This window comes from Leuciscus leuciscus (assembly GCF_965113295.1).
Source record: "Leuciscus leuciscus genome assembly, chromosome: 3".
NCBI classification, from domain to species: Eukaryota; Metazoa; Chordata; class Actinopteri; order Cypriniformes; family Leuciscidae; genus Leuciscus; species Leuciscus leuciscus.
Window position 1 is genome coordinate 42,333,551 of NC_138727.1, and position 26,674 is coordinate 42,360,224.

The 26,674-nt window shown below is 38.8% G+C and overlaps 1 protein-coding gene across 14 annotated transcripts in view; it reads right to left on the reverse strand.

The window, feature by feature from the left end:
- The window catches only part of tenm3 (teneurin transmembrane protein 3), a 282,460-nt gene that overhangs the window by 120,735 nt on the left and 135,051 nt on the right, over positions 1-26,674 (reverse strand). For 9 of the 14 annotated variants that reach the window (XM_082163193.1, XM_082163186.1, XM_082163197.1 and 6 more), the window contains one exon: positions 3,699-3,905. The exons of the other annotated variants lie outside the window; for them this stretch is intronic. In XM_082163193.1, the coding sequence (XP_082019319.1) occupies positions 3,699-3,905 (207 nt within the window). The remainder of the gene's footprint in view (positions 1-3,698; positions 3,906-26,674) is intronic. 14 annotated transcript variants of the gene reach the window in all.

Here is a 26,674-nt window from a genome sequence, read left to right on the forward strand (position 1 = left end):
TGGGTCAAGTATCGACGAAAAAGATGTTTCTTTAGCCGTTTCTTGAAATAAATAAGTCAAAATAGCTGAGATCGCGTTGCAATAAATAAATAAATAAATAAATAAAATCCTTTGCTCCAACTCGACATCCCCTTCCTCTCCTCTGTCTCCTCCTTTCCTGTTCCTTCTGCCGTTTAATATGGAGGGCTGCAGACAGGAGCCAGTGCACTGACCTGCTGTCTACTCTCAGACTATTAAAACCTCTGAGGATGTGTACTGGAGCCTTTTTTCAAACTGTCCCACCTTCTCTCTCTCTCTACCCTCATTCCAGTTTGATCTGCTAAGTTGTCTGGGCACCTCTGCGTCTCCGCAACGATTAGCAACAGCACCTCCACTCATTACAAATATTGATGATCACTTCAAATGATGAGATGTCAGTGCTTGGAGTGCTTCCTCATCCCCACTTGACAGCCACACGCAAGTCAGCCTAAAAGACTTACTGGCGGTAAATGTGGGGTTTTCTAGTCAAGCCTGCATCACTGTGAATTCAGATGGTTATCGAGAAAGCCCCTCACTTCAGATAAAAGCTCCTCCATTATGAACAGCCTGACACTGATCCACTTTTTTCTTCTTTTAACTGGAGCTGCTTTTGATTAGGGTTTGGATCACATCATATGGATGAATAGAAGGTGAGTTTTCTTTAAAAGCAGCATACTGTAAACATCTGGACATGTGTGGTCCTGTTTGAGCTCAGAAGTAAAGTCTGTCAACCTTCCTGATGTCACTGCAGGGAGACATACAGTCCCATATCCTATAAAGTGTTCTTAAAACAACATACTTTCCTTGTGCGCTGCAGAATGTAGGAATTATGCAGAGGAGAGACCTAAATTTAATTTGCCACGCTATTCCCCCGAATAAACAATGGTAAAGTAACTCCGTGCATTCCCCTCATAAAGCAAATCTAATCATCCTCATCATGGATAAATACTGGGCCAAATGAAATGTTTCTGTTTAAGGCAGGCTTTTAGAGGTAAAAATACATCGACACCAATGTCAACAACACAGAGTGAAGAAAGTGAATCTTGACAGGTCTGCTGGTGATATTGCAGGTTGATTTAAATGAATGGCAGCTTAAGCATAAGATACAAGTTTTGGATTGTGTGGAGCACAACTGTAAAACCATTCATTTATAAGTTTCAAATGTGCTTATAAGTTTGTAACATTTTAATACCAATGTCTCACTGGCCAACTTGAAACGAATCGATTGTAGTTGGGATTTTGCTGAAACTGCTTCTGTCACTCAATGATTAAGAATGGAAAAGTGTTGACAGACAAAATGAAAGTCTGTGACATTTCTCTCCAATTCACTGTCACATGAAGACGAAATAGCAGAACTACAGCACACACATAATATATATATATATATATATATATATATATATATATATATATATACTTAAGACTGACTTAAGGCCAGATTTACTAAACATGATTCCAAAAAAGTGCTGATGGGAATGGAAAGTTCTGCGCATGATCTACAGACCACATCCGGCTACAGGCATCCGGATCATTTCCATAATGACCAACGTAATCTACCAAGAGCAGGGTAGAGCTGCTTTTTTGGGAGTTAAATACTGGCGCAAATACCAGTAAATTGATGAGTGCAAACCTAAGTAAATCATCTTGCATGATTCATTCAAATACTCTTTTTCCATAGATTTTGCATTTGAAAGTGAAACTCTTACAAATGTATATGCGATAAAGTCAGCCGCAAAAATAACTGTGTCCACGCCTTTTCAGCGCTACTTTTTCACTGCGTGACTTTAGGAAATCCTGACAGTAGTTTTTTAATGACAAAAGAGGGTTTGTGCTGGCGCAAGCTGTTTAATGGGTTTGTGAGGATTTTTTTGTGTGGATCAGATCAGAGCAAGATAGTGTCACATTAAATTTTCATTAAGAAGAAGCTTATTGGTCAGAACCAAGGCCACATCTGACTGCCTTTGATACTTTTTAAACTTTGCTAGATGTTTTCAGAGGGTCGGCAGGGAGTTTGGATGCTGGGGCTGTTAACACTCGCCCGCTGAGAGACGCGGCGGCGCTTACAGACTCCCTCTGATTCTCCAATGACTATGTAAATGAAGCGTACGCATGAAAAATCGGCTAGTGGGATGCTGGCTTAAGACGATGTTGATGACAGCTGGAGCTCCTAAGGCTCTCAAACAAAGACACAGAGGTCATGGTGCATGAGGACAAGAACACACCAGCATAGTGTTTGTTTGTGTTAGTGCCTGAAAAGACACAAGATGAAAACAATAACAGGAGGAGGCTCAAAGCATAGCTGCTGGAGAGATGAGAACAGAACACATAAAACAGAATGCGCTCCGAGTAAAAGCACACACAATCTATTCGTGGCTTATTTTTTAAAGAGATAGTTCACCCAGGAATGAAAATTTTATCATAATATATCTTTAAAAACCCACATGACTTTCTAGCACAATGTCCAAGCTGTGATTTTGCCTGCAACTGTCAAGACTTTAACAGCAAGATTTTCAGTGATAGCTTCTCTATCTATTATATGAAGCTTGTTTACATAAGAGATGTAAACTTATATGAGCTTACATCTCGCAATTCTGACTTTATTTATCAGAATTGTGAGATATGAAGTCTAAAGTGCGTAATATAAAGTCGCAATTGCGTGTTATAAAGTCAGAATTGCGACATATAAACTCACACTTGCGTGTTATAAATTCAGAATTGCGAGATATAAGTCCAGTTTGGGAAAAAAAAGACTTGACTTTCTTCCTCAGAATTGCGAGTTTCTATTTCCCAACTTTAGAACTCCCCATTGTGTGTTATAAAGTCAGAATTGCGAGATATAAACATGCAATTTTGAGAAAAAAAGTCAGAATTGCGAGTTTATTTCTCGCAATTGCGAATTTATATCTCACAGTTCTGACTTTATAACACACAATTGCGACTTTATATCTCGCAATTCTGACTTTATAGCTCGCAATTGCGACTTTATATCACGCAATTCTGAATTGCGAGATGTTAACTTGCAATTGTGACAAAAAAAGTCTGAATTGTGAGATAAAAAGTCGCAAGTACCTTTTTTACTTTTTATTCTGTGGGGGAAACAAGCTTCCATAATCATATGACTTCAGAAGACTTTGAATAAAGTGGACCAATAATAAGGGCTTTTTGAGCTTTAAAGGATTTGGTCCCCATTTATTTCATTGTACAGAAGAAAGAAGTGTGAACATTCCTCCAAAATTCGGCTTTTTTTGTTATACAGAAAAAAAGAAAGCCATACTTACAGGTTTGGAATGACATGCAAACAAAGTGATCATTTTAATTTGTGGCCGAACTATCCCTTCAACTTCATTCAAAGTTCAGTCAAGTCAAGCAGTTCTCAGATGAACATGATTTTTAGCATGCAAAATTGGTTTTCGAGTGCAATTTGAAGTCCATTTAACATCCCCTAACCTACTCAGAGGTTAAACACCTCTTATTGGATGTGAGATTCTCATTCTCATAAATAACATTTTCAGACAAGGCCTGCACAGTTCACTCCAGCGTTTTTTACTAGGAACACACAGCCTTCACGCTTTTCTTACTCTGCAGACCTGGGAGGACAGAGCGAGAGAGAGAGAGAGAGAGAGAGAGAGAGAGAGAGAGAGAGAGAGAGAGAGAGAGAAAGAGATGGCTGGTTACCTTACCATTACAGCTGTGGCTGGGGGCAGGCTGTGTTACGGGTCTATAGAGAACGGCCGTGTACTCTTCTTCCGAATCAGAGTCCTGTGCCGCCTGCGTGGTGGCATTACTTAAGATGGAACTCTGGTTGTCATGGAGATTGGGTGAGGGTGGTTGAGAATGGGAATGCTCAGTGACTGATGGACTGGAGAGAGAGGATGGCATGGGAGAACCTAAAGAAAAGAAAACCACTTTAAACCAAAGGAAAATAAAAAATAACAACCGCAAATGAAAAGAACCAACATAGAGCAGTACTTAAAAAAAAATGCATTACTGTAAATATGAAAAGTAAATGATTTTATAAAAAAATAAGTTTGAGTTGTTTTTCTTTCCTGCAAATCAAAAATGAAGTGCATGTTTGTGAAGCTGTATCAAATGCATTGATTAACATTAATGCAAGCAGCGTGAACAAAAATCATCCATTGCTTCAAAAAAAAAAAAAAAAAAAAAAAAAAAAAAAAGAACCAACAAAGAATGATGGTTTGTAGCTAGTATGATTAAGCATTCTGTTTGTGATGTTTCTGCTCCACTAGCTTTGGTCACATGAAATTGGAAATGTTCTCCACAGTGCCCACAATTGTCTTTCAGGACACAGCATTGGTGCGTTGCATAAAGTTGTGAGGCCGAGGAAACCACAATATCTCTCTCTCTCTTCACACGCACACACACACACACACACACACACACACACACACGCTTTCTGTGGCTGCCAAATTCATTTAATCTTGGATATACCTCCGCTTGCAGTCCATTTACCAATCAAATCAGCCATTAACAAATGGACGCTGGTATGTATATATACACATACACACACATCACACAAAAGCACACACACTCACAGCATTAAGGGAAGACAATGAGAAAATAAATAAGAAGGAAAACAAATGTTTTGCTGCAAAACAGCCAAATTTTCAGTCTTCTTGTTATGTGAAAAGGCTTCGTTCTTTTCCTCGCTCATGTCTTTCTGAAACCAATCTCACAGACACATAATCACCCTCCCAAACCAGTTCAAAACACTGACGTGGGCTCAGTGCCACCACTTAGCATATAATAACAGCTTATCAGACATGGTCAAAGACCCCTGATCTGAGAGCAGTCATAGGCAAAGGGTGAGGGCTGTGAGTGAATAGTAATTAAGCTGACTGGCTCTCAGCTCCCTGTCAGGGATCTGGACACACTCACGAGACAGTGAGCAAAGTCACCTCTGCTTCTGTGGCGTGTGGCTTTGGAGTCCTGCTCGCAACCCAATTACCTTCCACTACATACATTACACTGCATTGTAAGAGAGAAACAGAGAAAAGCAAAGGACATCCAGGCGAAAAGCCAGTGTGAGTGTGTGTGTGTGTGAATGATAGTGAGAGAAAAAGAAACAGCGAGGCTGAAAGAGTGGGGGAGAATTATTATTTAGTAATTATTGCAATCTTTATTTATATATTTATGATATGAAACACAATTACAGGCAGATCCTCTGGGAGCAGGGCTCACACCAGCCTGCCAATCCCAACCAACAAATTAAGTGCCATTAACATTATGTGCTGCCACTGATACACCACTGTGTGTGTGTGTATGTGTGTGTGTGTGTGTGTGTGTGTGTGTGTGTGTGTGTGTTGAATCTACTGAGCTCAGACCAACTGACTAAAGCACTAAAGTGTTCACTCTTGTGAAATGGCCTCTGATTCACCACTGCATTTACTACAAAACAGATGTGTCTATGATTAGGAACAATGCTCAATCGTTGCAAAAAAATAAAATAAAAATACTTTCAAAATTAATTAATTGCAGCAGCAGAAGCATTAATTACAATGTTGATAACTATTAATTCATTAATTATTTTGTGTATAACAAAATTTAAGGAGAAATTACATTTGTCCATAATATACTACACATATTATTATATTATTATAAAGCATATAACGTCAGCTAAATAAATGTGGAACACTTGCTAGTGAATAAAATTATTATTTCAATTTCTTTACAATATATGTAATTAATTACCATGGTTTAAAAACAACCTGTTAGCAAAGAAGAAAAAAATTATACAAATTCGGCTGTGGAAGATATCTATTATATCTATTGTATTAGTAATCGTTTGGAATCCTTGCACAGATATTGCATTAGTGCATCCCTTGTTTTAGTTCATTAAATATTTTGGTAACACTTTACTTAAAGCCTTTATGTGTAATGAATTATACAATTATTTTTAATGCATTAATTATTACTTTTAATGGACCTTATAATGGTCTCATGACTAATTGTTATAACCACAGTTATAATACATTATAATACTTATGTCAAGCCTTTGAAAATATAATACATTAAAACACAACAAACAAACAATTTCAGATGTAACAAGGAATCTGCAAATATTATAATGCATTTTAACTTTGGTTACAGTTATTTATGAAAAGATATATCGCATTATAACGCACATTATGAATACTCTTATAATGCATTATAAAAGACTTAGGTAAAGTGGCTTGACAAAATTGTCATAAATAATTGTAACCAGAGTTATAATAGATAATAATGCTTAAGTATTCAAGGTTTTACATTATTAAGTATAATGCATTGTAACATGAACCATGAAATTGGGTGTTAATCATGTTTTAATGCATTGTAGATTTTAAAGGTGTAACTGTGAATTACTAAGTGCTAAAATACATTACGATAGTGGTTAAATTATTCATGAAAATATTCAACAGATTATAAGAAGTATTATAATTGTCATACAACAAGAATGCTATTTTAAACAATATAACTGTGACGGCTGTGTAATAGTCAGAACTAGCATGAATGTGAGTGTGATATTGCTTTCATACAACAGTTCAATAAAAGAGAGATTAATGTCAAGTGACATACATTTTAGTAGCAATACAGCCTGTTATTTTGTTATTTATCCTATGGCTGAATCACAGCTGTGGTGATGCTCAGTAAAACAGCTTCTATTGTAATAAAATCACTTCATGTAAAGTGCTACTGATAATTCTAAAAAGCTTCAGATGGTTTGCAGCGCACAAGCCTTTTATGGTGAGGAATTCAGCTGTTGAACAGACTGAAGAAAGTGAGTATGCAGAGGGTGCTGCGTAATCCCGGTTTCGCAGCTTTTTTTACAAATTCATTTCCTCTATCTCTTCGCCTCTAATCCCACTTTCATTCGTTCTCTCTCTCTGTGATAACCCTGGGTCTGTCTGTGGTTTCAAGCCAACCTGCTCCATCAGCACTCTCTACTGCCTGTGTCTACTCACACACGTGAGCAGATCAAACACAGATTGACGCGCTTCTCTCATGTCATGTGCAATGATTTGTGAGAGCAGACGAAGAAGTTGAACACGGCCCATAATCCAGTGCAGTTGTCAATTAAAGCCGAGAGCAGAGAGAAGAGATGAAAGCACTGTTGAAATGCCAGGACGGGAAGTGTTATTTTCTCTATTCTTCCAGTGCACAAACAAACCAACTCATAAACACAACTGAAGAAATGTCTATTTTAGGGAAAGGAAAGAGACATGGACTAGTACTCTCATGCTAGAGGATCAATTCAGCCATATACGCACATCAAATTCGCCAAGCATAATAAACAGCACTGTTGAAGCATTCAGCAGACCGACAAGGAATCTGTGCACACAGAACTCCACACAAAGTTTTCAGAGAACAGAAACAACTCGCATGAGATTCTACAAATTAGCTTAGACATGACGTAAAGTGAAATAAATGATTGATATTAATAAACTGAACAAAGAAGTTTTCCACTGAGTAATATAATTCATTAGACTAATTGTAAGCGGTTTACAAAACATGCACAGGTTTGGGTTTATCAGCATTTCGCAATGGCTTTGAATGTTTCTCATCCTATTAAAGAGTCAGAATGATCTGTTTCATAAACTTCTAAATCTTTTTGGAATAGGCAAATAAACTGCTCCGCACAAACATTTATCTGGAGCTCTATGCTTTTAATACAGCATCTGCCATCTAAACACCCACACACACACACGGCACAAAAGAGTCAATGATGAGGATATTATTTCCACAGCCTCATCATTCCATGGCAGTAAACTAAAGGCGCTTGTTTGTCAGTCATTGATTTTTTTTGCTCCCTTCTCTTCGTGTGATTTTGCCCAGCATTCTTCAGCATTTTTTTGTGTGCTTGACACCAGGTCAAACCTAATCAGCAACTTCCTGTGCTGCTGCGCGTGTGTGTGCAACCTGTCTGTTCTACTGCCCTCCAAAGCCTCCTCATCCCCAATCTTATATGCAGGCCTCTAGGTTTTCATATTCTAATCGATAGCAACCCTTGCCACGGTGCTAACAGGAGAGCTTAAGAAAAGCCGCGCTGCTCAAATCACTAACCGTCTGTCTCGATCTTTCTCCTTCTCTTTTCGTCTCTTTACCCGATCCTCAGTGGAGACCAGAGAGCACAAACAAAGCTGAAGGACACACTCTGTAATATGCCTCAACAAGAACAATGTGCGGATAAATCATACACAAGCATATACAACCAGGCATTATGGTCTGATATGCCACTATTCCACTTAGGTGATATTTCAGTTATCTAGTGCGACATGAATTCATGGGTTGAGAGCTAAACAAGAACCAAACACAACAGTTGACACATCACAGTAACAGAACTGAGCACATACACAGACTTTGATGCATATGAAATGAATCATTGAGAAAAAAAAAAGAAAAGTGTGAAGTTTGAGTTTTTGCGGCTGTATGGACCCCCTGCAGGGTGGGCTCACTGACTAACACATGACAAACGCTCCATCAAACCGGATGAATGGACTGGATGCCTTTAGAGATTAAATGCTCATTACAGCTAATGTGTTTCTATCATTGCATTGACCAAAATGGAAAAATGGAAATGACAATTGTTGGTCACTTGAATAATAAGCGGATGCTGTATAATTATCATTAGACATGTCTTACCACATGTCATTTTTAAAAGAAACATATAAGTTCAAATGAAATTCAAGGGTGTTACTGAGTGTCAAAATCATGACACAATTTCCCCCCCTGCTGCCCATGGGCAAGTAGTTTGGATTTTTACTTTTTTTTATTAATTTTTTTATAATAAATAAATAAATAATATACTATTAACAATAAAACAATACTACTGTATTACTACTGCTAATAATATAAAAATGTATTAAAATGGAATAATAGTTTTGGTGGTCTCATAATAATATAAATATGAAATAAAAACAATCTAATAATAAAGATAATAATAAGGATATAATGTAATATTCATACTACTACAGCTGCTAATATCTATTATTATCATTATGTAACTATAATATATAATATACAGTATATAATAAATATCATTAAACATTACTTAAAAACATTGGCATACAACTCAGATTTTTACCTTTTTATTATTATTTTATTTTTCTAAATAATAACAATATTACACATTTAAACATATATAATTCATTTTACATTATTTAAAAAAGAAAAAAGGTACAATAAATGGCCTAATTTATTTATCTGATGTAATTGATTCTTCCAAGACTATCACAAATCATTCTCGCAAACACCTCACCGATTTTAGACTGCAAATGAATTTTGACAAATCACAATACGCAAAAAAATACATCATGGAAAACCAAATGAAGTTTGCACTGAGTTTGAAGTTTGCAGCAAACACAGGATGCAGTGACAACACAGCAGTGGCCTTATCCATCAACTGGGCTGAAATGGCCCTGGGCCATCCTTATTGTTGAGCCTTGTATGCGCATCATTAAAACCACTCATGCAAACAGTAGGCCTCAACATCAGCACTTATATATGTAGATAGAAAGAGAGCGAGAAGAAATTGCTAAAGGAAGATGGAGGAAAAAATGTATGAGAAATGGACGAGTGTGAGAAAGAAAATTAGAGAGAGAGATATAACTGTCTGATCTTTTAGTGTCATTGTATCCCTCTTTCTGGTCTGCCTGTAGAATTATAACATTTTGGAAAAACACTCACACACACACAAACACAGGGGAGCTGCGGGTTGAATACCAGAAAGCTTGAGACTGTTTGTGTCTCTTGGAGTGGAACAATGCCTCCAGTATTCCTCGCTCTCTCAATCTCTGCCTCCCCTTCTCTCTTTTTGCTCCCTCTATCTTTTCATTTTCTCACTCCATAGCTAGCTTCTCTTTTCCGCAGCCCTTTTCCCCTTCGGGCGACATGTGAAATGAAGCAGAGATGGTCCCTCATTGGTGAGGAACAGATAAAGAAAGAGGAAGAACAAGAAAACGGTTGAAGAAAGAGATAGACTTATACCCTTACACCTGGGACGTCTGGCTGGCCTAACATGAGAGAGACAGCCCATGCTCCAACGATGCTTCAACAGGAAAGAGATTCACAATAGCTTAGACACACAGAATTGGCAACACACCTGTTTTCATATCTTCAATCTGTTTTGTGATCTAGAACGTTTTTTTTATTACGTGCTGTGAAAAGTGAACTTGGGAGTTTGTAATCTGGTGGGTAAAAAGGTGAAGGTGAATATATGCCTGAAAGTCAAAATTGACCACATTTTACCTTTTACATTAATTATCATATTGTAATTACCAATGTAAAGTTAAAAAAGAGAAATATAACTAAAATCTGGTTCTGATTTTTATTTATAATTAAAATTAATGAAACATTTTATTTTTGAGAGAAAATGTGTAAACATAAATGTAAATAAACATTTAAAAGAAGTTGTAAATGCTGTGTTATGTTAACTTCTGATTTAAATTGGAATGATGTGGCAACAAATTAATTAAACAGTATTAAAGGTGAGTGACCTATCATAAATGCCATTACTAATTATGAGCGTTTAAATATTGGATGTCTTTCTGAGTGCTAAAGGTAAGCCTGGAGGTGATGTGCTGGAGGATCAATCTAAACTTCATTAGCAAACATCATAGTCTGCAAATGCCAATATTCCACAAACAAACAAAAACTGCTGAAGCTCTCCGCTTCTCTCTGATGATTTTAGCTCTCTGTTAACACTCTCTCTCAATCTTGCTCTTTTTTTCTCTGGCCTTTTCTCCCTCCTTAAAAGAAATTCCTTGTTGCAACAGAAATACAAAGAGACCTAATCTATAAACACCAATAGTGTTGTCTCTCTCCTCTTAGAAATTTAGCTCATCAATCTTTCTCCCTCGTCATTTATTGAACTACTATAAAAATAAAAAAAAATAAAAAAAACTAGCAGTTCAAAATATTATATATTTCTGTTTTCTAAAATACAATAAAAAAGTGAGTTAGCTAAAAACAAAAGCTAAACTAAAACTACAAATATGCACAACATTTTTAATAAATTTACATTAAAGTAGCGTAAAGCGTTCAGAGCAAATAATGGTAGAGCCATTTACTTGAAATGTTGTAAACAACACAAACTGAAACAGAGATATGATAAAAATGGCCTCAAAAAGAAGTATTTTATACATTCTGTACCATGAAGTTTAAAAACAAATCCAGGGACTAGTTGTTTTCTGGTGTTGGCCGTCTGGCATGAGATCTGAGCAGATGCAGTCTATGCTGCTGAATCATAAATGCCTTAGAGATGCCAGAGTGACGGTAGTCACAATTTACAACTAAATGTAGCAGCAATGACACATTTATAGGTGAATTTCATTGTCCACAAGTACTAGCTGTTGCTATGAATTTGACAAATAAAACTTTAAACTTAAACATTGCCATCATGAAGCAGTTATTTTCATTGGGGTGCAGTTTATTTATGAAGTGTCAGCATAGGCAGATGGAACAATGTGTGGTATAGTATCATGTTATGATACTATAGATGCATCCCAATTTGCGAACTTGTGCACTATTCTATGCCGTTTAGTAAGTTGTGTGTTCACACTGAAAATTCCAAATAGAAAAATTACACGTTAAAATACCTGGATGATGCACTTAATTAACGAAGTGTGAAATGTTGGACACTTCATGCACTCAACTGTTGCAGCTTTAATTACATAGCGGAGGGGGAGGTGCTATCAGACTCCAATGACAAAATAACCTTTATAAAATTCATACACTACACGGTTGAGTGCATAAGTACATATAAGAGGAGTGTATAGTATGTCATTGGGGGCACAACTTATGTTATGAAAAAAACAACAACAAAAAACACCACCAAGACATTGAAATTGAAACCACAATAAGTAAAAAAAAATTATAATTTGAAACCATTATACTCATGATGATACACACCATCTGCAATGAAGCCTATAATGATGCGCACATAAGTGTCAGTCTGCCGGCTAATGATGATGTTATCTAAGGTCTTCGCCCCTTCCGCAACAACACCCTTCAATACCTGGCCAGCTTCCTGTGATCGATCAATCTCACGAGCCGGGCCCCCACCTCGCCTCAAAAAGAAAACAATCCAAAGCACATCTCTGACACTCTGCCTGTCAGCCTCCAAAACCCAGCAAATGAAGACGGATTCTCCTTAATTGGGTTTGGTATGACTTCAGCGCGTGCGTGATGATGGGGGGAGAGCTATAATTCCGCCATTATGATCCGGAGACAGGCGTGTTTCATTCCCGCACAAAGTGCACTATTCGATTTACAATGATTCATGCCACAGCGATGTTAATGGTGCAGACGGAAGTGTGCGGAGAGCGTAATGTGGAGGGTAGCATTTATAAAACCAGCTAACCTTAGTGTATGCGCATACACACTCGCTCTAATAAACGTTGAACAAGTGATTGAATATTATGATTCATACAGTTGTGGTTTTTACATTAAAAAGCAATATTTTCTGTGCAGATTCTGTATGAAGTCAAAAAGTCTTTTAAATGCTACCACACACAAAACAATCATCACCAACAACCATCCATACAGAAACATTTGAACACCACTGGAGAAGAATAAAAGAATGGTGGGATTATGGAGGATGAATAGATGCAAATATGTCAACTGGAGAACTGTGCCTGAATACGCTTTTCCGAGAAACACTGCAGCGCTCCACTGCCATCATAAAAAAATGCAAGACACCTCTAAAAAGCAAGGTAATTTCAACATTTTATAAACAAGTGAGAAAAATCGAATTTACAAATATATACACTCGTGCACACTTACTCACAGTTCCAGAGACTTCTGACTTGAGTCTAATTGGGTCCTTCTTATGCTGAGAAAGCCAAAGAGTGCTCATCAACACATGTGCTGTTAAAACAACCAGGGCTTGCCCAGTTTATTGCTGTACCCAGCAAATGGGAACAGCAGGGTGCTGAGGGAGAGACTGTTAACACACACGCACACATAATCACATGGCCAGTTACAATGAGGGGTGCGGGCAGGGTCCTTCAGCGGGCCACATGTGGTTAGCTGCCGCAATGGCATAAAATGTGGGAGAAGTTTTGGCCAGCAGAGTGCTCTTTGTCAACAGATTAATGTGGCTGAGAATTTCACAGACAATGCTGTTGATCTTTGATATGCAGATATTGTAAACACACACATGCACACACAGCTGTGTGAAGGAAGAGTCCTTCAACCTCTGTATATAATGAGCTGGGAACACCGGTCTTTAGAGTCGTGTCGGGGTGATTCAACAATGTGCCAGAATTAGGGATTTAAGCAAATGCAAAAATATGTGACTGGGTTCAGCCCAAGTAGTTAACCAAAGAGGGCCAATCCACTCCAGCTGGAGATAAGCTGGCTTTATGAACCGGTTTCCAGAAGCAGATATTTACTGTATGGGAATGTCAGATGGAGATAGAATCTATGAAGTGCAATGTCATTCTTGTGATAGTGGTTAGTGCTGGTTTGCTGGTTAAGAGAGAGAGAGATAGATGGATAGATGGATGGACGGCTAGATGTACAGTATATATATATGATAAGATAGATAGAATGCAAGATAGATACATAAATAGATAGACCAGATGCCACATTGATCAGGATAGAAAGAAAGATAATAGAAAAGGAGGATAGAGAGATATTCTATATGTGACGAGTAGGATGATAAAGGTTTCAGAGGTCAGGTTGGTCCTCAGGCCACCACCCCCACATGCTGACCTTTGCACCCACAAATCCAATCTTCTCTCCAGTCCAGCATGCAAACCGTCCCCCAGGGAGGGCTTGGACCCACTCACACCCCAGCTAGCAAACTAGACTAACCTTAATCTGCCAATAGCAAGAGTTTCTTTTTAATGTATTATATTGTTAAGAGTAGACTTGTATAACAATTGACTTAAATAACTCCCATTCTGGTTACATACATATAATACCAAATCAGCCTAAGGCTTCCTAAGGCAAGGGCATTGTGAAAGAAGATACACAGGGAGATCACAAGTATCAAGAAGTTAAGTCCTGGTGAAAGGTCTGCACATCCAGAGGTGAGGGGTTGAGCAGACCGGTCAGAAAAAGACCCTAATCCTACACTACCCACTTAAGGTAACTGAACGAGAGCAATCAAAAGGGGAATTAGGGTCAGTTAAGGAGAGAAAGCATTGCAATTGACACATCTATGTCAGAGAGCGAGGGAGAGAGGAAGAGAAAGTGGCTGGTCGCCATTTGCTTTCAGCTTTTTTATGGCACCGTTTCATGTGCTGTTAAGCAGCACCTCCTTTCACGAGCGTGTTTTTGGAGGCAAAACAAAGATGAATGACTCGTTAAAGTTTGAGAGAGACTCGTGAGTGACGCTGATTACGTCTCTTTACACCAAGGGCATTGTGCTAGCTGGTAATTTCACACAGTTAAAAAAGCTCATGTGCTTCTTGAAGATGGAAAAGAAAAGCAGCTTGAAAATAACAAGTGGGGACAAAGGCTTCCTTGCTTGCAGTAAAAAAAGATAGGCAAGAAGAGAAAATATGCACGCCTAGAATGCAGAGCTATTGATCTTGCTATCTACCCGCTCCCACTTTTTTAACACCATGCCACTACATCCAGATGTACACACACACACACACACGCACACACAAACACAAATCAATAAACAAAGGCAAAATTTTCATACTCTATTTGATGAGTTCTTAAGAGGGTTATTATGGTTAACTAAAACTAAAACCAACATTTTTCTGTTACTTGAAATAAAATAAATATTAACTGAAACACACACACACACACACACACACACACACACACACACACACACACACACACACACACACACACACACACACACACACACACACATATATATATATATGATTAAACTCATTTTAAGATTGTTTATCATTTTAATTTAGTTTAAATCAAATTACAAAAAATAACTAACACAAAATAATTTTTTTTTTTTTTTTTTTTATAAAAGCATGCTTAGTTTAGTTTAGTATGCTGCTGTGTTTTTATGAGCCATAAGGAGTGTTGGAAACTGACCCTCATGCAGGGCCAGAAAAAAAGCATTCGGTAAACACATGTAAAACATTTATTTTCAGGAACAAAAGCTCATCATGTTGCTGGGACATTGTCAAATATATTTCTAATTAAAACGGAACGGGCTGGTGGCTTTCATATTTCACAATGGAGCTAGTACCCGTGTGATCACGTGGCTACAGTCACTGTGCTATGAAGACGTAGCCGGACAGCACATAATAAATTAGCTGTTGCTCCAGATAGCACTTTTCTTTCCTTTTGTCTTTAATAGAGCGTGCTGTGAGCAATTACCTCTGCGGAGAGGCCTAATCTCTCAGCATTAAGCCAACCAGCACTGCCAGTGCTCCTACCTCCTGGGCAAAATAGCAGGCTGAGGCCTCTCGGAGAGTGTAATCTCACACGTGCACATACACATACACAAACACCCAAGCCTTTCATTATCCTCATCCCTTGTGATAACAAAATCAGTCAAGGAGCTCGCCACCAGCCAACACCCGCAGCACACCTGCCATACGGCCTGTGCTGTTACCGCAGGAGACCGCAGCTAGGGACCAATCAGAGGTGTGAAGATGGTCACCGTGGGACAGCAGGCCGGGAGATGATGCAGCTCAAGTGCCAAGGGGATTCATCAATCACAAATCATTGTTTATGGAGGAACAACCGAGTCCCTGAGCACAGAGCTGTAAAACAGGAAACAAATTAGGCTCTCAATTTTTGCTAGCTCCCTTCCATCTTGCTCAAATAAAGCACCTCAAACAACACAAGTTGTTTTTGAGCTTGTATAAGTGGATATGCATTTTAACCACTTGCGGTTAGCTTGCGGTTAGCTTGTGTGCCATCTACAGCCAAGAATACACATTAATTTACACATCCATAAATACTTCAATCTCACCTGACAAACAAACTCACAAACATGCACTTTTAATTGGGTGCAATGAATATAGAGTCTCAGAGAGAAGATTTAATAAGCAGGATTAGTTTGGTGAATGGACGGGTGACGGTAATGCCACCTAAACTGGGTCAGTCGGAGGTGTCAGACAGCCTTACAGGAGGCCAGAGGCTTACCATAGAGTCAAGATCCCTCAGGATCAGTCTCAGCTGGCTGGCACAACTCACTCTGAGGTGTGAGAAAGCATTCCTTTTTTTTTTACTTTTTGCCAGCGCGGCTTTTTAGAAAATGGCGTGCCGCTGTTGTCTGGTTGGTGGCAATTCTCTGGGAGCAGATGTTCAAATGGCACCAGCTGAGAGCAGAGAGCGGGAGAAAAAAAAAGAAAAGAGGATGGCGGATTGGGCAGCAAACAAAGGGAGACCTGCCTCTCACACCCGGACCAACCGCAGGGAGACAACACATCTGGCTCGAGATGAACAAAGGAGGACGGAAGGCACTAGGACATCAGCAGGACGCTTCTTCCATCTTTGCACACAAGGCTTTCATCCTGCAGATGACGCCAAAAAATATGTACACTACCCCGTGGAGTGCCTGTGGCAAAGACAGAGAGCGAGGGTTGATGCTGGGCATCAGATGGAGCGACGGGTGTTGCGTGCCCACGCATCTGGCCTGGATCTCAGTTGCGGTCATTGAGCCCCCAAACATCCAGGCAAGCACACTTCTTCAGATACACATCCGCAGCTTAGAGAGCCACTGTCAGACAACTTCAGTAAACACGCGTCAGATCCTAGATAAAGCTCTCCACAAAAGAGCCCATCTGCACGGGTGTGGATGTGTATGTCTATATGTGTGCGTGCTCGTTCTTCCTCTTCAAATAACCTCAAAACACTGCTTATCCCGGCAGCAAACAACATGGCTGTCAAATTGCAGACGCCCAAAATAGTTTCGGCACACAAAACAATATCATGATCATCGACTTTTGAGACCAACTGGATGAAGCTTATGAAGAAATGTGTAAGAACAATCTATGATAATAAAAAATATAAATACAATGTATGATTATAAAAAATAACTTCAATATATAATTTTTTTTTTATAATATACTGTATATAGCATAACATTTTTGGACATTATTTGAATGGCAAATTCTCTTTACTGTAGTACAAAATTATAAGCTCCTCTTTTTCACTATGAAATATAATTTAGAAATGTGATCCAGGCATAATTTTGACAGGTTTTGTGAGCTTCATTCATTACGCGTATACCCACAGCTTGAAGAAAATGGCAAACAATATGTGGCTGCTATTGTTTCCTCCAAGAGGCGAATAAAAATGGGAATAAATCAATGTCCCGTTCTGCTCTTTGATCCCTATCACCTAGTAGTATATCAGACATCAGATCCCGTACAGGGAATCCTTTTCGTTTTGCTCTCTAGATCAACATTGTGCATATGTGTTTCCTGTAAAGGCAGAGCTGGATATTTACGATAGCTGTTCCTCATCAGATAAGAGCCTGCATCTCTGCTCGTAAGGATCATCTTTCTCTTCACCTCGGTGTATCTCTTTCTTTCTCATACTTGTTCCTTTTTCAGGGGGATTCAGGTCTAGTTACAGCTACTGAAAGGGTCTGTTTTTCTTCTCTTTTTCTGCCTTTTTAACGGTCTTCCCCAGTGCTCTCTCTATTTTCTCGAACAACACCCAATTTCCACTGCTGTACCCCCCTTAACCCCTGTTAAAATTTAACACTCTCATTCTATCCAAATACCATTCGGCCTGCACTAGCCCTCCATCTTTCTCTCTCTGTTTCTTTCCCTCTTCTCCCGGTGTAGTAAACTGAATTTACTTGGCAATCGTTAGCTGCATTGATAACTGAATGGTAATTAAATGGAATATGAATTCGCTGGTATGGTTGTGCTCTTTGTTCTAAGAGCTGGATGGATTCAGTGACCAGTGGACCAGATACCACTCATACCTGCAGGCTGTATTTGGCAATGAAAGGCTCTGGAGCTGCGTTTGGGGTGGGGGAGTTTTCAGGGAGCAGCCCTCACACAACAGCCCCTCTGTCTGCCTGGTTTTTCTTGAGCGGGGAGATGCATGTGGTGCAGACATGTCAGTCTCAGCGGCCCATTTCCAAATTACCCTCTCTGTGTGTGTGAACATGGGAAGAAGTGTGTGAACATGACTGGCTGCTGAGTGGCAGGGGCTTGTCCTAAAGGCTGGAATGCTTGTCAGATGCTCCACAATCCCCCAAAAGCCTTGAGGTAAAAATTTGCTCAAGTGTGTGAGAATCAATATGATGCAGGTTCCTTAGGCTCGGGTTAACATCACATCAGTTACTCCACAGTTAAACCTCACTTTATCCAGGTCAAGAGAGCGAGGCTGAAACAATGCAAACACAACGTGTTCAATAGTCACAGGGCAGCAAAACTCACACACACACACACACACACACACACACACACACACGCAAGCGCGCGCACACACACACACACACACACACACACACACACACACACACACACACACACACACACACACACACACACACACACACACACACACACACACACACGCAAGCGCGCGCACACACACACACACACACACACACACACACACACACACACACACACACACACACACACACACACACACACACACACACACACACACACACACACACACACACACACACACGAGCATGTGTGGCTAAAGGGCTGGTGTGACCTCTGAGCATTGAAAAAGCCAGCCCATCTGATGCCTGTCTCTGTCCACCTGATTGGCTGACCTGAATTCCTTCATCAAAAGCATTGTGGCGAATGCCACAGATAATCTACACCACTGGATGACCAGTGGAATTACTACAGTATGATGCATTTGTATGTCTTTTTTTGGGTGTGCTTTGCTGCGATTTAAGGACAGAGAGGATAAAATTGAGGAGCTTTGAAGAGCTTCCAACAGGTTTTTTGATGAAATTGAAGGGCTGAAATAGGTTATGTCAGAGGCTATGTGGGAAATATTCCAGTCTCAACCCACCCACTCTCACACACACGCACACACACAGGCCTACAGCTCCATTGTGATTGAATATGAAGCCCTACCTGCATTACCAAAGTGATTGATTCAAACTCTCCCAACTGCAGCCACACAAATATGATGAAATGCATTCATGCATGCAAATATAAACGGCCCAGGTAAACCCGATGCTCATTAGACCCATTAAAGAAATGTGAGTTTCCCATTGTGAAATAAATCTGGTGTCCTGTCAAGCTAAGTGAGGTTGGAATTCGAGAGTGCACCCGCAGGTAAACATAATAAATAAACACTGTCCATAGCTCTGATTTAACACACACACACACACACAGACACAGACACACACACACACGTTCTGTTCCAAAACCTAGTCAACTGCCTACTTAGATAGCATCTAAAAACAACTTTTCCAAACCCTAGGCTGCATAATTATAATATGATTCATCAATTTACAGTACCTAAACTCTAAGGCAGCACTGCATATTTCCTTTGCAGATAAGTAAAAAAAATAAATAAATAAAAAAAAACATAAATACACTCAACTTCAACACTGCAAAGTACTAAGCTTAGTCCAATAACTAAGCATATTTTCTATAAGCTTTATGTGTTTTTATGCTAATTAGAGTCTCACAATGTTAGATTAGCAAAATGCTAACAGTAAACTCTTGTGTACTAATCTAGCTAATCTACTTATCTGGTATTCTTTACGGCAAATATGGGTTTTATGGAAAAAACGAACAATGTTCATAGAATTTTTATGGATAAAAGCATCTGCTGAATGAATAAATGTAAATGTATGTAGATGCCTATGAAGACAGTAGGCAGCTCAGTAGATTTAGAAAGAGCTTCAGGCGCCACTGCTTAAAATCAGCAGACAAAATAACAGCCACAGTGATGGACAATAATTCTTTTTCTATACACAGATTGGAATGGCATCACTGCTGAGATAAAACAGTGTTAAAAATACAGATTTGTGTTGATAGGGTGATAGGTCTATTTTCTGCTCTCTAATGGTATGAAGTTGAAAGGCCATCGGTGGGCTGAGTTAGAGCACTCTGTAACAACTACTTGACTGACTGACTGACCGGCCTCTGGAAATAAAGTGTGGCCTTCATTAGAAGGGGGGCAAAGCCCAGTTCCCAACTATTGACTAATGAGAGCACCTGAACATCACACACACACACACACACACCCTCTGATAGGTCCCTCATTATGGAGGTGTCGGGTGTTAATGCAGGGCGAAATCTCCTTTGCATGATAATGTCAGTTTGTACACAGCTCGAGTCCCCACGCCAGAGCCCCTCATACACATTACTGAAAGAGAGAGAGAGAAAGAGAGAGAAATAGAGATGCCGCACTTGCATAGCTGTAGGAGCCATTAGCATCTATCCTCCGACTCCGCTTCAAAGTCAGACCCACATATACACACACCTTCACAGCAAACAGAATGGCAAGGTAAACAGGGCACAATGGGCCTTTAGAAAGCTTAAATAAATGTTAATTAGCCATCAGTTTGAGCAGGATGTGCCATAAAAAAAGTCCCTGGGCTCACTCTCGGCCAGAGCCAAGTAGATGTTTTTGGGTTGTTTAACGTTACTGGGACACTGTGTGTTCAAGCAACTCAGTAAACAGATCAAAACTAAAGCCCAGCGCACAACAGAAGACTTAGTCAGCATGCACAGCGTGAGAGAAAAAAGTTATGAGGACAAGACACTGAAATAGACTGAGGAGCTATTTGGAGAGAGGGAGAGATGGATTCACCTGTGATCTGTGTGAATGCTGGCTTAAGCTTGATGCTGGCACAAACTGTTAAAGAGATGACTCAACAGAGCAAAAACATGAGCTTTACTTGAACCTACTGTTTGGTCGGCGATAACTGCGTGATCACTGTGTGATACGCTGGGGCCGGGTATCCACGACCACCTCACGATACGATGCACACCGCATATGGCACAATACAACAACACAATATCAAAACTGACTAGTGACTGAAACTGCGCCAAAGAAGAGAGACACTTTTCAAGAAGAGAGAGAAAACCTGAAGGAATTTTAAAGAAGCTCTGATCGCATTGAGAACGGCTGATTTGCACTTACGTATCTGATTCGTAATCAAACTACAGGAAATTAAACAAATCAACATATAAATAATTAAAAATAATATTGATACGATAATATAGTGATGAAATAATAGCTAATTCCTAATGAAGTAATATATATTTGTGATTGTATCAGCACAACCAAAATTAGATCAGAATCATAGAATATTTTTAAATAATATTTCATATAAAATATTTAGGAAAAATATTAAGCAATTATTAAGATTTCATATTTGATTAATTCAGTTTACTGAAATGTTATTAATAACACTTATAATTTATTTAATCATTATTTCAACTGTCTCAGATGTTTCTCTTAAATTGTTAAATTGATGTTTCTCAAAATAGACACAAATAAAAACAAATGCTGACATAGTACATTCAAATGAATGTGATACATGGTACAATATATAATACATTGCAATGCATTCCAATATCCTATGCCATGGACAACGATAAAATGGTTTGTGCCAACATAATCATATGTAGCTACATTGCAATTATTTGTAAGGATAAAATAATAATAATAATATTGCTTCAGATTTGGTAATGGAAGTATTTGATGACCTTTGATTGCAGACGTATCTTGGCAAACCTGAAACACTAGAGAATTGAGTAACAGTCTCCATTTGCACTCATAGATATTATAAAAAATATTAAAGCCACCTTACTTGTAATTTTTATGTGTTGTTATATAAGACTGACTAAAAACAACAACAACAAAAACTATTATATAGACATGCATGCTTACATTTTCTCCCTGAAGCTCTGTAACCTAAGGTCAAGAAGAGCACAATAATAAACACCCCCCCACACACAACCAAATACAAAGAGGGTAAAGTGTAGGATCTCGCTGTTTTTCCAAAAGATCCTCAGGCTACGGCCTCAGATGAACCACTCAGTTAGCCTGAGGTGGAGGCCGCTAAAATGGCCCCCTATTCTTTGAGCTTTATCATGCACACTCGTATCAGAAGACTGGAAAAGACGCCTGCTTTTCTATGCGTTGCAACCTGTGCTGCCCAAGTGCTTTTAAGGCTAATGAAAAGCCAGCAGCGGTGAGATGCAGTCAGGCAGAAGATGTGCAAGTACAGCCACACAACAACACCAGATACAATTGCAGGGTCCCAAACCGTGGCCATTGTCCCTGTGTCACTGGAGTGATGTGGGCTGTTTGACATTGTCTTAGTATGTTAACTCAGATGGCCCCTCCTTTTCTCACCGCTGGCCAATTAGGTCAGTCGCTAAAATGCCAATGCTGGCAGTACTGTCTCATCGCATGTTAGGGATTCATATCATGTCTGTGAGTGTGTTTGTGCGCGTGTGTGTGTGTGTGTAATATCATTCCCACTCAAGTGTATTAACTGTCAGTGTGGCTTGTGAAGTGTGGGATTAAAACAAATAAAGCAAATAAAACAAGCGGCACTTGAATTGGCAGATCATTTAAATGTATTAGCATTTTAATGGAAAGATAAGGATTCTCTCCCTTTCGTTCCATTGTCTCCCTCTTTTCACCCTCTCTGTTGCTTGTGTGAGCACTTAACGTTGGTTGTCTCCTAAAACCTTTTTTTGTTTTGAACAAAAGTGCTTTCAGAAAGGAAGACAACCCTGATCTCACCAGCTGACCTGCTGTTGGCAAATACAAACACACTTTAATTACTACACACATTCACATACTCAATGCTGAAAACCATCTCCAAACACTGACACAAGTTTTTCAGAAGTGCATATTATGGGCTGGTCTCTGTTATGCCCTTGGTTTTAAAACCGTCTGTCTTCTTTACAAAGGTGCTCGAAAACAGTTTAACAGCTTGATCGAGCCACTCTTCTATACTCCCAACAAAGCTCAGATAAAAGAATGATTATTCATGGCTCCTCTTTATGTTGACATTACAAAGCTTCTTGTGAACTTAAAGAAAACTGTGGATCTTTATGAATAAACTATTGGAGGCATTTCTGCACCTTCATACAGAGGTCTGGAAGTCTTAAAGAATACTTCTTACAGTAATTTCTCTCCACAAAGGACTGTCATAGAAAAAGGAAGATAAGGCTGCCATAGAGCATCATTGCTGTGACAATCCAACCAAAGCAATGTGACCCTGAATAAAAACACATTATAGAGACACAATATTACATCAACTTATGAAATGGCAAATGCTACAGGTTAAATTACTGTCATTCTGATACATTTGTATGTTAAAAAAAAATAAAAATAGGGATTCTTATTGAAAAGGATGGGTTTTCTGTATCTCAGCCCACAGCAGAACAGGAGCTGGGTGCCTTTAATTTTGATTTCTATTGTCTGTCATGTTCAGAGAGAAAGGTTTACTGATACACACATGATTTCCATCTCCAACGGGCAAATGCTATACAAGGCCATTGTAGATCAAATAAATGGATAAATCTCTAAGTATAGCGCTTGTCTGTTGGTGCTATATCTTGTTATTGTGTTACTCTATCCTGCTATTCTGGATAATCTGACATTTCCTCTGCAGATTGGGAATAATGAAATAAAAATGGTCAAATGTGTAAAAGCTGAGAGTATTACACTTTAATTGATAGCTGAAAGCATAATAAAATTTGCCCAAATATCTTTGGATTGTACAAAAGGTGTTCAAATTCTGTGGGCCTGGTAATGGCTTCACTGTTACAATGCATCCATTTCACTAAGCCAGGTTGTATGAAAAAAAAAAGGAAATAAAATCTAGGCTGAATTTGATATTATAAAAAATTCAATGGTATCCGTAATTGTTTGGTCTTTTTGTCTGTGTCTGTGAGGAGTGAGAAGTCAAAGCGTGAAGCCGCTCTCTAACAGGCTCATCTGAGATGGCATTCATAGCTCAGTGCTCAGTTTCACTAATTGTGGGATTAAAAATAACCTGATCCTGCAATCCATCTCTCGGCTGCTTCTTTTTTTATAGCTCCTTGTCTTTCTTTCCCACATCCTCTTTTGGAAGAAGAGTAAAGAAGAAGAAATGGTGACTACATTTCATAAGAATCTTCTCCACATAGACGCGTAGACAATCCCGCAGTTGAAATCGAGAGCCCAAAATATTTCATCACCTCAGAAGAGAATGAAAGCCAAGACATCTGGGGATTGTTCCATGAGAGCCCCTCAAACGCTGCCGAGGTGCCACGGCAGACGCCATCAGGAATGATTCCTTCTCTGTTCCCTTTCCTTCTTTTTCCAGTTTGCAGCAGAGCATTTGTCATTCCATCATCCCTTCATCTGTTCTATCTCTGTTCTGTCATTACCCGTGTCCCGCGGGCTGACTTTTGGCTATTGTTGCCAGACACCAGATTGGATGGAATGCTTGCAATGTCAGCAGAAGTGTGGATTTTTTTTTTTTTTTATACATACAAACTGAGCCTTTCGGTCTGTGGAAGATGATGGTTCATCTGGGCAAAAGGTTTTTTTTTTCCTCCACAGTGCTAGTGACCCATGAATGGTATGTAGTAAAACCACTACAGATAGGGCTGTGTTCGATACATCGATGCGACGATACAGCTGCTTCTGTATCAATTCCGCAGTGGAGGACTATGCTTAATTTAAATACAAAAACAGCATTTAAAATAGAGTGAAAATGTGCTGAAATTAATGATTACAATATAATATATAGGCTAGGACAAGGCAGTTGGTAACAGTGATGTTACCAACTCCTAGCTGAGAAAGACAATGTAGCTCTTCAGTGGTGAAGATATTTTATTGATAAAAATTGCATGGACACATTGAGAAGTTTCTGTGTTGCGGAGTGTTTCTGTGTGCACGCAGCACGATCTGTGAGACTGTCTGAATGTGTGAGCATGAGCTACAGTGAAGAAAGCATTAGTTCAGAATGTAGAGAGTGTTAATTTGTGCAATGATAACCTACCAGCAATGTAAAGATGATTGTATTATTATATTGAGTACCTGGTGGAGAGTGCCCAATGTTAACATGAAACCTACGCCATTGCCTATTGCTATACAGTGCTACAAAGGCCCTTCGTAACACACAGGGAAAGCTGCTCTGCCTATAGTTAGCGATGGCTCTATAGTTGTCACGGTGTGGTGCAGAAGACGAATCAAAAGTTCCAATGCAAACTTTTACTCACAATATAAATCATACAGATACATCGAAGATGGGCAGAAGGTTCAAAAACACTTAATATGACAGATCAGACCATGAACAAGGCAACATACAGGGCTTAAATACATAGGGAAACGAGACACAGCTGACAAGACTAACGAGGAAACAGGTGTGACAGATGAACTAATGAAGGTTACCGTGGAAACAAATGAGTGGCGGGAAAACAGAACAAAGGAAGACATGTGACTAATGAAACAAGACTCAGACAGAAACACAACTGTGACAAATTCTGCTGAGGTGAAATTTAGTGCATACCCGTATAGTGATATACATCATATCATGGCCTCTGTATCGGGACATGTATCATATTGTGACTTTGTTGCTGATACACATCCCTAAAGAGATGGGAGTCATAAGATATTTAATGACTGTTTCCAATTCCTCTTAATGATTCTGTTTCATTAATGATTCTTTTAGTAGCCTACTTTTGAGGAAATATTTCTTATTGCATTTACTGCACTCAGCTGTTTGTTGTCAAATGAAGAGATCATTTCAGATTTCAGCAGAACAGATTTAACAAATTAAAAATAAGTGAAATATAATACAAGCGCTTTCATCACTTTTCATATACTTTTTAGAGGCAGCATTAATGCAATAATCTCTTATGCTCTCAGTTATATAAAATAAAAATATTAAACAAACAAGCAAAATAATAACACATTTCATGCATTCATTTGGATTAACGTTGTAACAAATTGCAACACACTGTTTGCAACCAAACTATTAATGTTTATCCATCTGTCAAATGGACAACCAGTATCATTAATACACTGATGTAATTCCCATGAACCCTAAGAAACACAACAAAACAACATATATGTATGTTATAACATAACATAACATAACATAACAGTTCTTGACAAAAATACTTGCTGTTCAGTAAATTTGTCACATTAATTCAGTTATTGAATTACTGTTCAGATGTATTCTATGTTTTTCATAAAAAAAAATAATAAAAAAAACACATTTATAGTTATTTACTAAAAATAACAGGCTCAGAAGAGCTGTTTGTTTGGAAATCTGACTACACTGGTCACAGTGGGTTTCACACTGTAGATTCAGTGGTGTAATGACGCCGTTAAATAGAAGTGTTAGAGTATTCTAGTATGGTGATTTGTCAGCATCAGTGAAACGCAATGCACGTTTGAGGACTAAGGGTGAGAATTAACAGGACACACCATGGAAATCATTACAACATTAATGTTACATACCATACAAGTTACAACCATATGAAACCATTGGACACAGTTTAAGGGTGGACCGGTCAGCTCTGCATTCGGACTTGCAGTAATTAATGTGGTCTAAAGAGTATACACATTTTTTATGCTCTTGCAAGCTATTTATAATGAATGCCTCTTCCTTAGAGATAATTTGCTGACTAAAAGATGTATTGAAACAAACAACCTTGAGAAGGTCAGCTGGTCTCTAGATAAGCCTTTGCTGTGCATTAACGTGCATATTTTAATAATAGCAATAGTTTGTGATCTATCCATCAATCTGTCTGTCTTT